Below are 14,762 nucleotides of genomic sequence, written 5' to 3' on the forward strand. Positions count from 1 at the left end.
GAAAGAGCATCATCACTTTATCAAAGGCTGCATTGCCAGGACTAATTATTTTATGTACAGTTTGGCTCGATAAAGCTCAGCCAGTACTCAGTTAAAGGAAAAAAGGGGATGGATTTCTTGCATTTAGGTGTTTGTGGCCAGAATTTGGGCATTTGTGGCAGACTTTAGGTGGGATAATAAGCTATTCTGCATTTTTCAAAATGCTACTGAAAACAATTAGACTTGCTTTTGGAATATAAACTTCAGTATAGCACTGTTGTAGCCAAGCACACTACCTTGTTTTTAGTTAAGGCTTGTAAAAAAAAAACAAAACAAAGAAAACCTAAACTTTATATGGTATGAATTTAGAGTTTTCATAAGCGGAAACCTCAGAGACATAGTTTCCCTTCATTTCAGTTGATGGTATTGACTGAAAAAAAACTGACTTGAATTAGATCTGTTCCTCTGTAAGAAAGGGAAAATGATGTACTTCCCATCTAGCACCTCTAGTAAAAGGGTAAAAAGAGCATAGACCTCGACCCTACCTTTACTGGAGGCTGTTTGAACCCATCTGTGATCATGCTTTAAGAAAGAAATCTGTTTGAAGCCAACTGTGATCTTGCCTGTCCTACCCACTGTAAAGGCATTGGCTCGATGGGGAATAACAGAGAGCTGTCCGCTTGGTCCTGCCATTTCCAACCATACGTGCTTTCTCTCCATTACAGCCTGAGGAAGAACAGTTGGCCTGTGATATCACTGGATCCAGTTCCTCCACCGATGACACAGCGTCCTTGGATCGACATTCTTCTCATGGCAGTGATGTGTCCCTCCCCCAGATTTCAAATTTGAACAGGTCCAGAGACCAGCAATGTCTTGATGGTTTCTACAACCATGGGGTGGGAGCTGAGGGTCGAGAGAGTGAGAGTGAGCCTGCTGGCTCAGGTGAGATGGAAGAGGAGGAGATGGACAGCATCACCGAAGTGCCTGCGAACTGCTCTGTCCTGAGGAGCTCTATGCGCTCTCTGTCCCCTTTCCGGAGGCACAGCTGGGGTCCTGGGAAGAACGCAGCCAGTGACGCAGAAATGAACCACCGGAGGTGAGACGGCAGGCTGTTTGTCTAGTCTCTCAGTGTCTGCTTGCTTTTGATTTGGTGTTATTATTAGTAAAAGATTTTTGGAGACACCATGGTATAGGAGAAAGAATATAGGCTTTGGAATCAGGAAAATCTGTGTTCAAACTCTAGCTCTATAACTTACTACATGGATAACCTTGGCAAGTTACTTGACCCTTCTGAGCTTTAACTTTCTCATCTGTAAAACACCTGCCTTTCAGAATATTTGTAATAATAAAGATTACAAGTGAAATATGTCAGTCACTTGGGTGTTTGTTTAATAAATGGTAGCACTTGTTCAGGCCAGATTTGTTCATGAAATTCAGAGATTAGGAAATTGGGGGGGAATAGTTTCATGTCAGGTTTGAGTTAAGAAATAAACATGAACTCTTACAGTCTCAACACATCTAAGTCTTCACAGTGCTTCATAGAAATTGCCATCTGTTTCTAGTGCAGAGAGTTTTGCTGAAGTCTAAATTACCAGTGTTTAAAATCATTCATTTGTTACTATTTTTCCATGTATCACTCAGCCTTGGGGCCCTCTTGTAAGTGCCACCCAGTCTCATACCTTCAGTTTGGAAGCAGGCTATGAGAAAAGTTGGATTGGCTTCTGACCATTGGCTGCCTAGATGAATTTAAGCAGATGGCTTTAAGTGTAAAGAACAAGTGCCGTGATGTATGTACAAAGGTGTGCCTGCTCCAAAGCTACTTTCTTAATTAGGACAAGCAGCCAAGGGAGGAGGCTGACAGTTGTAAAACAATTGATATGAACGGTTCAACGGCAGCAATTATTGGTTTGTTTGCTTTTTAAAAATTCCTTGACCTCCTAATATTTTGGCTCATAGCTACAAGTACGTGTAATCTGATCACATTCACTCATCATTTATTCTTTTATTCGGCCAACGTATATTAAGCACTGCCTGCACGTCAGGCATTTCTACGTTCTGGAGACCCAGAGGTGAACAAAGTCCCTGCCTTCATCATACCTCACACCTTCCTGACTTGCTACCCTTTTCAGATTCTTTTAATAACACATTGTCTCATGTAATTTTGCAACCTCTTCATGAGTCAGGTGGGATTAACCCCATTTTTGCAGATGAGACTCTGCAGGTAGTTTATGTCATTTACCCAAGGTCAGTGGGATCCAGGTTTCCAGTTTCCTGGTCAGGCGCTCTTTCTAGAACTCCGTATTATTCTGGGGTGGAGTTCAGAATGCTAAGCTTAAAAATAAGCGGTTGCTTTATCTGATGGGCAGTTTTATATATATTTGAAATCCTAGATTATGTAAAAAGTAGTTTCTAAAAGCTTTCCTTCCCAGCTTTATTCAAGCTGTACTTTTTTTTTTTTTTTTTAAGCATTCACACCACAAGAAAAAATAAGGTTGGGGGAATGATCCCTACAGCCAGAATTCCCTTCCTGAAGCAAGAGAAGCTTCTTGACAGGATATACTTGTCTCAGATGATGACAACATTGAGAAATGAGGATTTATTTTATATATAATCTGTTTTCCTTTATAAACCACTATGGATCCCTTTGCCATGACTTTGATTTCCGAGCTAGATGTGACTTCATGGGTCATGTAGCTCCAATGAGGAAATTGAAGCTCAGATTAAATGATTTTGCCCAAGATTACATGGTGATTTTAGGACTGAGCTAAGATTAGAACCATATCACCTAAATTGTTTATATTTTCAACCTATGTGATACCATGGAACCTTCTGTTTGAGTTTATCATTAAGGATTGCTTAGCACCACTGTGCCAATACCTCTGGAGATAATGGAATGAGAGTTAGGGTTCACTTTAATTAGTTTGACTAATTCTTATAGTGTTATCTGCATATAGTGTAACCTGAATTGTAGAGTCTTAAGAAAACCCTTTTAAAGTTTTGAATGGCCTCTTTTAAAAATCCTTTTACTTTTATAATTTAATAAAGCTCATTCTTGGTCACCTGATTAACTCCTTGGAGCAAGGAGGGAGCAAAGTAGCCCTTCTCAGAAATTATCAGGCCTTTTTGGTCATGATATTTTCCTGATTCCGTATTCTTTCATTCCCTTACTCCCTGAACTATTTCTCTTTGGCCATTGTGTCTCTTCCCAGTGTGATGTCTGTATGTTTCATGCGTTTGTATCCACTTTATTTCAACTGGACACTGACCTCTTCCACCATTCATTTTCAGTTCAATGCGAGTTCTTGGGGATGTTGTCAGGAGACCTCCCATTCATAGGAGAAGGTACAGAGTTCACTAACTTGATGTCACTAACTTGATGGACTAACTGTTTGCCTTTGAGCTTATACTAACAAGCATCTCATTCTGCTTCATCTATGATTAAACAGTCTATTTTTAAATAATGTCATGTCTGCTTCAGACAAATAAAATACAGGTACTTATTAATTGCTAATGTCCATTCCATATGAAATGGTTCCTGAATTTGAAGTTTTTTCCTATTCTACTTTTATTTTTTGAAAAACAATTTAAAAACTATTTTTTCCATCTTGTGCTTTTTGGTGTTCAGATCATTTTGATAATAGGGTCTCCCCAACTTTATCCAGGAGAATTCAAAGAAGTGTCTGTTGTGCCTGTATAATGGACCCTGGGGAGTACTTTTTCTTTCTTTCCAAAAAAAGGGAAAGAACCAGAAACATGAGTGTGCTCATGTACAGGCCCTAAAATATTTTCAACATGTTCTTTAATAATGTGATGAAAGCCTGTCTTCCTAGGCCACCTGGCACTTTCCGTTCCACTGCTGATGTGGTCATTCCTTAAAGCAAGTAAGAGGCATCAGCTGATTTCTCAGGGGCCCTCTCAGTCTTTCAATTCCTTAATTAATTTTTGTCACATAAAATTTTGAAACTAAAAATTATAATGATTTATAAGCTGAAAAGTCATTTCTAGCCAGAAAGTGCTGATTTGCTTTAAATTATTCAAATGCTGAGTTTTGTTTTATATTTACCGTACAGAAGTCATTTGTGACTCTTTCTTCCCTTGTTTGGAAAAAAATTTAGAAATCTAAAAACGATGGTTTGATTACTGTTAGTGTCTCATATTAGGAGATACTTGTAAAGAGGTATTTTTATTAGCTGAAGCTGTTTGTTGGGAAGCAGGCAAATAACAGTCTTTCTTTCCCACTTCATCTTTTTCAAGTGGGTGTTTCCTTTAATTCCAGATTTTAGGCACAGAGTTGAACTCAAATACAGATGTTCTCATGAATCTTAGATAATCATGAACCTGGTTAAGTTTTTCTCCAGGGGAACAAGTTGTTAAATGCCTTTTTCAGTAGAAGTATCTAAAACCTTTAGAGATATATTTGTCTGACTTTCTTTTAAACTCTTCAGCATGGACTTATTAAAATCATGCACTGGATGACACTGGAAGATAAGTTTCTGGATACAGTCCAGGTTAGCATGTAGATACAGCCATCACAGCAGCTCCAGTGACGGTTTCATCCCTAGTCATATTTCTGTACGAAGAACATGGGTTATAATTTTAAATTTTGTATTAAGCCTTAGCTACTAAAATTGAAACGTTCCAACAAGTATTAAAAGGTGGGGGGAGCAGGATACTTGTTTTTGTTCTTGTTTTTTAAATCTGGAACTACTAAATCTCAAAGCTAAAGAACCATGAATTGTTACCTCCCCCCAGTTGAGGAATTGAGGAAATTAGGATGCTCTCAAAAATACTCTTAGTTGTGAAAGGAATTTTCTGCTACTGTAGGACCATCTGCAGCTTCCTTCCTGAATCCTTAGAAAAGCTTTTCGGACACGGTTTCTGTCTCCCTGTTGTTCTTCATTCTCTTCATCCTAAATTTCATCCCAGTCTCTCACATCATTGTCATTTTCTGAGAGTAAAGGGAAGTTTAAATCTATAGGAAGAAAGACATTATTTTATTTTTCATGAATGATAAATCGGCAAAATATATTCACTTACTAATTTTTTCTACATTCTGTTTTTAATAAATTGGCTATTTAATCGTAATGTACCTTTTATTAACAGTTTAGAGATATAAAATTAAGTTAATTTTCAAAGAATGGACTTCTGAATCTCATGTGTGTCTGCAAACTATATCAAGTCTTGCTTCCCTCACACAAGTAAATTATAAGTCAGTCTGGTCTTGCTTAGCAGACTAGTAGAGACATGTCTCAGGTGTGTATTTCCACTATCTGCTTTTGCACTTGTGAGCTTTGTACTATTAATTTAATCTGATTTAAAATGTTTTACCATTTAAATTATTTTTAATGATATTATTTTAAAGATTTACTTTTAGAGGATCCATAGAGGCAGCTCATATTTATTCTCCCACCATTTTCCTTGTCTTTTTTCGTCTGTCAAAAACCTCCCACTTGTCAACAAAACAGAGTTATCAGCTGTATTCAAGAGAAGGTGGGTTTTTTTGGTGTCTGTAGGTCTTCCCATTTGAAGCTTCAGGAAGCTGATTGGTTTTACTGTTATCCCCCTTCTTAAAACCAAAGCATGTCACTGAGGACCTTAAGGCCAAAATATTAGCAGTGTTATTTTTTAAATGATAGCTTTTGTTAATCAGAAATCCTCTCCTATGGATGCAGCTCCTTTCACAGAGTATCTCATATTTTGAATTGGTTATTTTTTGGCTGGTTATGTTTACTTAGCATTTCCAACCCCAGATTTTCTGTTCTTGCTGCTTGAGAATAAATATCAGTGCTGAGATAGTCAAGGAAATAGACGATCAAGTGGATTTTTTTAAAATCTTGTGGAAAAGTGGATACAAACCTAAAATTAAGAGACACATTGCTCACCCAGTACTATAAAATTCCTTTTCTTTTTTAAGGAAAGAAATCCCTTCGTTATCATTAAAATACAAGGAAACAGGATCATTGTTATATGCTTTATCTTTAGCATACAAGCCTAGTGAATAGGGTTTGAAGGTGAATCTAAGTGTTGATTGGATATCATTATGAAAGATATATGAATTGTCTGGCTTAGATGGATCCTTAATGGAAACATGAAAAAAACTGTTGACTCAGTGAGCCTACCCTAGTGCAGTTTGTCATTGTTCCTTTTAGTTAAGGGTTAGAGATGCTGTGGTAAGGGAGTTGTAGGAGTGGCGGGATGTATAGAGAGATTGTCCCCAGTGGTGGAGGTTGGAACAAAGAAGACACACGTAGGGTGGATTCTCTGTTCAGGGTTCTCTAGGAGGACTTCTTGGTTTTCCAAGAGTGGACTTGTTATCCTTTAAAGAATTCACGTAGTCATTTCCAACACATTATGTAGATGGACATCAGTAGAACAATTTTAAGTTTCCATGGTTTTTTGTTCCAGCCATTTTCTAATTTCTAAATCAATGTTACATTCCTAATTTTTTGATAATCAGATAAATCTGTCTGTCTCTAACCATGCCCTTTCTTTTTAAACCCAATAATCCCATCCCTGTTTCCTCTTCTTCCATTTCTGTTTCTTCCTTTGATGTCATCCCCAGTATGAGCTGGTGTCCCTCTGGTGTGCAGTACTCTGCTGCCCTGAGTGCTGACTTTAATTACAGAAGGTATGGTATTGTTGTGTGTCCAGCCACCAAAGGGGGAATCATAAAATATGGCTCTTGAGCTTTTGGCTTGGAGCTGGCTTCTGTGTGGCTAGAATGCATATGGCAGCCTGCTTTGGCTGTGAGCACAGTGTTCTGCTGCCTCTGCTGTGGGCACCACTGATTCCAGTTGAAGGAGTACAGCCTAGGAGTTAGATGGTATACCTACCCTGATGCATCCTTTTTGGCTCAAGTGGCTATAGATTTGGTGTTTTCTGCACAGACTTGTCTCCGTGGTATGATAAATCACTTTTCTGTTTGTTTTGATCTGTCCTAATTCCCAGATCCTAGGAATTCCTACATCCTGAGGAAAAAAATAACAGAAATAAGGCAGCTAATAAGATGCACTCATCTTTTTACACTTCCAAATCCACCAATCTCTTTATTTTTTTAACATCTTTATTGGAGTACAATTGCTTTGCAATGTTGTGTTAGTTGTTGCTGTATAACAGAGTGACAAAAGACCACCAGTCTGTTTAGATTCCAAGCTCACAGATTCCTCATCATTGCATATTCTTCTCTCAACTAAGTAGCCAGATTTAATTACTAAAACATTTTCAGGTTTAAATTTTGTGGTAAGCATAGATCTGGCTTTCCCAGGTTTTACAAATAATTCATAATAGAAAAATAAATTTCTTCACTTAGTCTGTCTTCTTATCCCTGCTATTGAAAATGAGTTTTACAGAGACATTTATGTGTAGTTAGTCATGATTTCTAGTGTCAAATAAGAAAAACAAAATCCATTGTTTAATTTACTCAAGAAAATAGAGGCATACGGTTTCAGTTCATAATAAGTAATTCATGGGGAAAAAGAGCAAATAGAAACCCTTCTAGACTGGCATACGTAAATTTTTTGTAGCAATTAACTTTGAGCAGAGATAACTAAATAGCTTCAGTATACCTTCAAATACAATTCCAGATGCTTGTAACTGAGGACATGGTCCGCTACAGCTGTATTCTGAGATCCAGTTGTAACCGGATGTGAATTATTCTGGCTAGCAACCCCAAGGATGATAGATGGCCAACCTCTTTCTATAGCCTCCTGCTTACGAAAAAATGCTTTTCACTCTGCAAACCCCATAGTCTATTCCAGGGATCCCATTTTAGATACCAAACCTTAAGTTTGCTTTTTCCCCCTTTCTCAGTATTAAGTGTGTGTGTGGGGGGAATTAAACCTCTTTTAGATGCAGTAGCTTTTCAGCTTTTGCCCTTTAAGATGTCACATGTGCCTGTCTGCAGCTAACAGTTCTCAGGAAACCTGTCAAAGCAGTTGTTGTCCAGGCACAGATATTAATGCTCCTACGTAATGTGGGATTTCTGGGGGTGGATGCATACCTGTGAAGTTATAAAGGTCAACTAGACTATAGTTTAATGTAAAGTTATAAATGTCCACTTCATGGATGCAAGGGCAAGTCTAGGTCTCCCTCTTTGCCTTCTGGAAGTTACTTATGCTCATATTCTCTCTGTGCCATTTAATTCTTTGGCATTTGCAGAGTTCAGATTCTGGCAAAGATTGATCACATCAGATCAAGGGAAAAAACACACATGAATAAAAGATCAATAAGCTAATGTGGCCTGTCCATATGATATATTGAAAAATGTCTGAGAAAATGACCTTAAGTGGTTCAACACTTGAATAAGTTGAATGAGCTTTTAAAAAAAAAATCTTAAGTGCAGTGTGTTTCTCAGCATACCAGGATATTTGTGGAGAATGGTAGGTGGCACTCATGGCCATGCCCTTGCAGATGGTTTTGCTGGGTGACATAGAAATAGTTATGAGCAAGGGAGATACAGCTAAAGGGATTTTTTTTTATCTCCTTCCTTTCTGAAACTCAGAAATAGAATGAATTAACTCTTGGTTCTGTGTTCAGTTTCAGTCTAGAAGGCTTGACAGGAGGAGCTGGTATTGGAAGCAAGCCATCCTCATCTCTGGAAATAAACTCTTCGAACACCAAAGAGCTCAGACACCCTTTTAGTGGCGAGGAAAGGGGTGACTCGTTGATGTCACTTTCAGAAGAGGATCTGGAATCAGGCCAGAGAGAGCATAGGATGTTTGATCAGCAGGTAAGGCTGAAATGGGTATATGTTGGAAAAAATTAGTTTTATTTCCCTAATATGTCCTCATATTAGGAACAAAGAAGGCAAGATTTATGTTAATATAAGGCTAGGAGCTATGATTACTTACCCACTATATAATATTCTCAGTGTAGCACACCGCAGTTTTTTAGCACTTAATACTAATTAGAGAATGCCATAAATCTGCATAGATTTAAATATTCCAGCAAAGCAAACATTTTGAAATTGAGTATCCAGGATATTAAATTGAGTTTTTCTTCTTGTCTGAGGATTTCTTTTACCATGCCAGTAGTAAAATGAGTCTTGAGGTGTATTACTTACCATTGTTAAATTTCCCAATTCTCAAAAACATATCCTAAGTTTCTCCTTCCTGGGGAAAAAAAATTCTTTGTCTCATCGCATTGTCTAGGCAACAACTAAGTATTCTCTCTGCTTCCTATCACTGCCAAGCTACTTGAGACAGCGTCTGCACTCCCTGCCTTCTCTTTCTCCCCACCTAATGTCCACCACTAGCACGCTCTTGAAATTCCTGTCTTGAAGGGTCCTGGGCTTGCTTTTCCACCAGACCAAGTGACTTTTTCTTAGTTCTCATCTTCTCTTTATCACTTACCCCCAGGGAGTTCTTGAGTTGAGAATTTGAATCGTATGCTTTTCTAGCATCCTACCCCACTGAGTCCTTTTTCCTCCTCTGCGGCCAAGGAGACTTTGGATTAACTTCTGAGAGGATTCCGGGATACACACTCAAATGAAACATGTCTAATTAAACAAACAAAAAAGTTAAACACCTGTCTCTGAATAGGTGACTGGCATTTTAGATAGAAATGTAAGGAAACATTTCAAATCAAATAAAAACCTTAACCTGTTCTTTGAATCAGTGACTGAGGTTTTGTGTAGAAATTTAATTTTTTATTACATCCTGCTACATAGCAATGATATGACCAAATATAAATTTGGCACTAGAGGATTACCTTAGTAGTGAATGTATCGCTTATGCTCATGTGAAGGCCTGAGAGAATTTAGGCCTAAGGAAAATGCAATTGAAGGCCTTAAGGAATTTTACCTCCATTTGGCCCCCACCCGTGGCTTCTTGGACTGATACTTTATAGAAAAAGTTAAGAAAAATAACAAGAATACAGAGAATATATTCATTGAAGTAAATGGTTCAGATTTATTTAGCCTAATGGTAACAGAGGGAGGAAAAAAATAGGAAACTAATTTGGTGACTACCGAGAGCATCTCTGACAAGTGGAAAGTCTGACAAGTGAAAAAGTTGCATTTTACATGTATAGAATCCTTTGCAAGTCATTTGTAGGACCACGTAAAATACCAAAAATTGTGTGCTTGTGAACAGAATCACAGACTTAGAGCCAATATATCCCTTCCTATTCCGCTTAAGCTTTGGTGTGTGAGAACTTCAAGCCCATATAAGTGACTTGCCTAAGCCTCGTTAACTGGCTATTAGCTGAACAGTATTAAACTCAGAATTCCAGACTGTTAGTCTCACTGTTTTTTTCCATGTCTTTGAAGTAGATGACTTTTAATGAGGAAATGAGGACATTTTAATTTTCTTAATATTGTTTATGTAATAACCTTTCCTGAACTGACATTCCTAGGAATTTTAGCTGTGACCCTGTTTTATAGTAAGTGATGTCTTTCTAATGGCCTTTCTGATTGAGTCTGCCTAGCTGAAGTTGTTGACAGTGTAGCACCTTGTGTGCTTAGTCTCCCGGGGGCTCTGCCCACCCATAGTTATCCATCTTGTCTGTAACCTCAGAGTGGATATTTGAGCTGCTGGTATCACTGATGTGCACAAGTTGCCTGCAGCCAACTTCCTGTTGAAGGTCTCTGCCTTTCACTGATGTCATTTTTCAGACCTCACAGTTGTATTCAAAACATAGCAGCTGTTTGCCTCAGACTCCATGGTTACCCATGGAACAAACTCTAAATAATCAGAAGTCTTTGGCGCAATTGAGTTCACCCTGGTAACGGATTTTCATTGCTTCCCTTTTGACATGTACAGATTTCAGCCTACTATGAAGGGAAGGGATTTATGGTAATTAAAGTTAGTTGCCAATTAGAATGGCCTCTCTCAAAGCAAAAGGAGAGGGCTCCCATCATCACTGGAAGCATACTAGTAAACACTAGTTGACTGTCATGGGTTTTGTTGCAGGAACTTCTGCAGTGGGTTGGATTACATGGCCTTGAAGTGGCTGTGAATTTGCTGAGGGAGTTCAGTTGTCAAATTCCAGTCACCCTCATGTTCATGTAGAAGCAGTGTAGTCTTAGAAGAGGAAGTGAAAATGATTTAGGCTTCTGTCCAGATGCACGGGCAACTTTGCTTGTGATCTTAAAACACGTTCTATTTGTATCTCTGTTTCCAACTCTTTAAAATAAGAATGATATTACTGGTATCCTACTATATCTGTAAGTGATATTTAGATTTTCAAAGAGCAAGAACTGTATGTAGTTTTGGTATTTCCAGTGAAATTATTTTTATCTGATTATGCATTCAGTAGATGTTTTATTAAGCACTTATGAAGTTTGAAACATCCTTAGGTATTACGAGGGTTACGAGACAACTGTAAAGGATGGATACTCTAACTATCCCCATTTCGCCGATAAGAACACTAAGGCTCAGAAAAGCTAGGTAGCTTCTCTGAAGTTGAGCAGCTGTTTTGTGGCGGGGGAGACTTCTGACTACAAAGCCTGTGCTCTTATTCCTCTTGTGTACTGCCTTATTTCCCTAGGCTGAATCGGAATGTAAAATTTGGTGCTTATCTAGAAATATGAGAGCAGGTACTCAGAACCTGTTTACTTTTTTTCCTTCACAGACATGTCACAGATCTAAACAACAGGGATTTAATTACTGTACATCAGCCATTTCTTCTCCATTGACAAAATCCATCTCATTAATGACAATCAGCCATCCTGGGTTGGACAGTGAGTATACTACTTTTTTAAATTAAATATATTATATTTTAAACATTTTTCCTCTCTCTCTCTCTCTCTCTCTTTTTTTTTTCCCCCACTTTAAGACCCTATGCCGTTACCTTACAGCATTTGCCTGCCTGTTCCTCTGAATGAATGGCTCATCATTTACAAAAAGGTGACACAGAGTTCGGTTTGGGGATCTTCCTCCGTTTACTACATAAAAATCTCCTTTACACATTAAATTCATTGTATTCTTAGGCCTAAACCTGACAAACATTTTTTAAAACTTTCTATTTTGAGATAATTTCTGGTTAAAAATAACTGTTTTTTATTTATAAATAAAAATATTTTAACTATTTATAACTATTTTCTAGTTAAAAATAACTATTTTTTAAAATGGTTGCAAAAACAGTACAAAGACTTAATCACATATTCTTCACCTGGAGCCTCCAAATGTTATCTTAACACTTGTTTTATCCATCTTGCTCCCTGTCTTTATCTCTGTCCTTAAAGATTTTTCTGAAACATTCGAAAGTAAGTTACACATATATAATGCTCTTATGTCTCAAAGATATTTTCTTATATTACCACAGTACAATTATCCACATTTTATCCAGTACTAGTTTCCTGAGCTCTTCAAAAATGTCAAGCTCTTGAAGGACAGAGAGAGACTGAGATACATTTTTAGTCAGTTAAGTAAATGCCGAAAGGATTACAGCCAAAAATGATTACTGGAGCTGTATGCAGATTCAGGATCCATGACTATGAAAGTTAGTAGAGACGTCGGGCATCCACAGGCACAGAGCGTTTGCAAATTAAAGATTCGAAAACATATTTGAATTGGATCCAGATGTTTGCCACAGAAAGGTTTCTTTGCGAAACCCCACTTATTTTTGTTTTATTTTAAAAATAGATTTCTTTTTCATGAGTAGTTGCAGTGTGGGATCTTGATATAAAGATTTAAATTCTCATCAAAGAGAGTATGGTACATTACATTCTTTGCTGAAAGATCATTGTACTCAGGAGGCTGAAGCAAAGGGTATACCCCTTCTGGTATTTCTGGTGTTTCTTCAGCATCGCCTGATATATAACTCATCTTAAAAGAGTTGAGAATAGGAGTAGCTGCCCTGCATTAATGGGATGTTCTGTCTCCATTCTTGACTTACTAGAGGCCTCATTTTCTTAATTTCCACGGTGGAGTTAAGGCATAATGGATAATTCTATTAACTTCGTCCTCATTTTCATATGATTAGTACTTCAAATACCAGTCTGGCCTGTTGGACTAAAGGTGCCTAATAATGACTTATTCCCCAAGATAACAGGTACAACCTCACAGAACTTGACTGAAATAGCAGTTCCTGTTTTTGTTTGGGTCTTGGTTTGGTTTGGGTTGGTTTTGATTTGGCTTTGGGTTAGTGGTTTTGCTAGTATAGAACGAAAATTATTATAACAAAATAGCTTATAGTGGCTTTGAACCCAGAAAACTAGAACTTGATAACCAAAGACAGTCAGTGAGGCGTTTCAGCTCTGTACCCCCTCCTCCCGTGGCCTGGTGAAGGGCTTGCTCCTGCAGCAACAGCTGCCCAGTACCAACAGAATGTGGCCCGGAGAGAGAGCTTTTTCCATTGTTCTGTGACACACTCTCTTGCCTCGTACATGAAACACTTCATTATTTTTCCTCCAAAAAGCAAGGTGGTTTTTGACCGTGCTTTCAGTTGCTAACCAGCACTCTAAATGATGCAGGTCACCCCCAGGAAACACTGTCCTCTAGCGCCAGGAACTCTGGCACATCTTGTTGCTGGGGACTTGTGGCTTAGCTCACTGAGGGGTACTGAGATCAGTAGCTGACTGCTGTCATGAGTAGAGCTTGGAGCAAGATCCAACCCTTTCATCAAAGTAGACTACCCTCATTCTGATTTGTCATGTACATTTCATGCAGATTGGAATGATTGGCCAGCCCCACTTACTTCCCTAAGTTAGCATATACTATAATTGGAGGGCTCATCAACTCTAATGACAGTATTTCTCCTTAGTCCCTCCCCATATACAATTAATCTTCCCAACTGTATTTTTTTATTCTGCTCTAGAAACATAAATATTTTGCAGACGTAAAAATTCTGGCTGTTAAACAGAAGGCTAAAACTTGTATCTTGCATGCTGTGCCTTTAAGTCTCAGGGTAACGGGGTAGTTCTCGACTTGCCGCAGACACAAATCTTCATTCCAGATCCCTTAAATACTCTGCATGAGTCATCTTTGGCCATGGTTGTCCTTGCTGAAACTATCATAATTAAAACCTACCCAGTGGTTTTAAAGCCTAAAGTGTGTGGTACACTTAAGATATTTTAACTAATGCTTTATTGTAAGCACACTTAGTGGCTTTGTGACCTTGGGTCCTTGAACTATTAACCAGGGCTAATAATATGATAGGGCTTAAATTGAATTTATTTAAAATTCACATTAGCATGTTTCCTGGCTTATGATAAGCATTTGTTATCTTTATGGAATGAGTTCACAGTGTACAGGCAGTGCCGGGGTCCGTTTTTCTCTGACCAGAGTCTAAGCAATGATGAAGAAACTAGAACGTGGTCCCTCATTTTCTTTAAGTGGCTGTGTCTTATGAGTGTGCTTGTCTAGGGACAAAATACTTCCTAAACTCAGCCTTATCTCACTACTTCCCAGCTGTTGTGTTCTAGCTTCTACTTTGAAGGAAATTAGCTGCTTCTCCCACAACCTTTCATAGCTGTTACCATTTGAGCATTTCTGAAAACGTGTGTCCACCGAGCTGTTGTCTGGAATGTCCCATCATTGGGTCACTGGCCAGATTAGAAAAACAGACAAACTCAGCATTATTCCCAAACTGGAATCTGTTTCAAAAATTCATCGATGTAGAGGACAATACCACATAAAGGCAATGACTAAAATATTTCTGTGTCATTTTCTGGGGTGGAAAGTAGATGGGCGACAGCTGATTTAGGAACCGTAATGGGCAGGAAAGCTGTCCTAGCCCATGTCTTCGATTTGCTGTCTTGGTGGGGGGAACAAGACAGAGGCATCTTGCCGGCTCATCTTTTTAGGGAGTCAGAATAGCACTGATGCTGTGTGTGTCGTGTA

The 14,762-nt window shown here is 38.3% G+C and overlaps 1 protein-coding gene across 1 annotated transcript in view; it reads left to right on the top strand.

Moving 5' to 3' along the window:
* LOC103075725 (A-kinase anchor protein 13-like) overlaps window positions 1-14,762 on the top strand; it is a 114,243-nt gene that overhangs the window by 37,793 nt on the left and 61,688 nt on the right. The window contains 3 exon segments of the mRNA XM_082931024.1: window positions 705-1,075; window positions 8,515-8,707; window positions 11,551-11,659. Coding sequence (XP_082787150.1) covers window positions 705-1,075; window positions 8,515-8,707; window positions 11,551-11,659 — 673 coding nt within the window.

The sequence above is a fragment of the Lipotes vexillifer genome, unplaced genomic scaffold, assembly GCF_000442215.2.
Source record: "Lipotes vexillifer unplaced genomic scaffold, Lipotes_vexillifer_v1.1 scaffold983, whole genome shotgun sequence".
In the NCBI taxonomy this organism is placed as follows: Eukaryota; Metazoa; Chordata; class Mammalia; order Artiodactyla; family Lipotidae; genus Lipotes; species Lipotes vexillifer.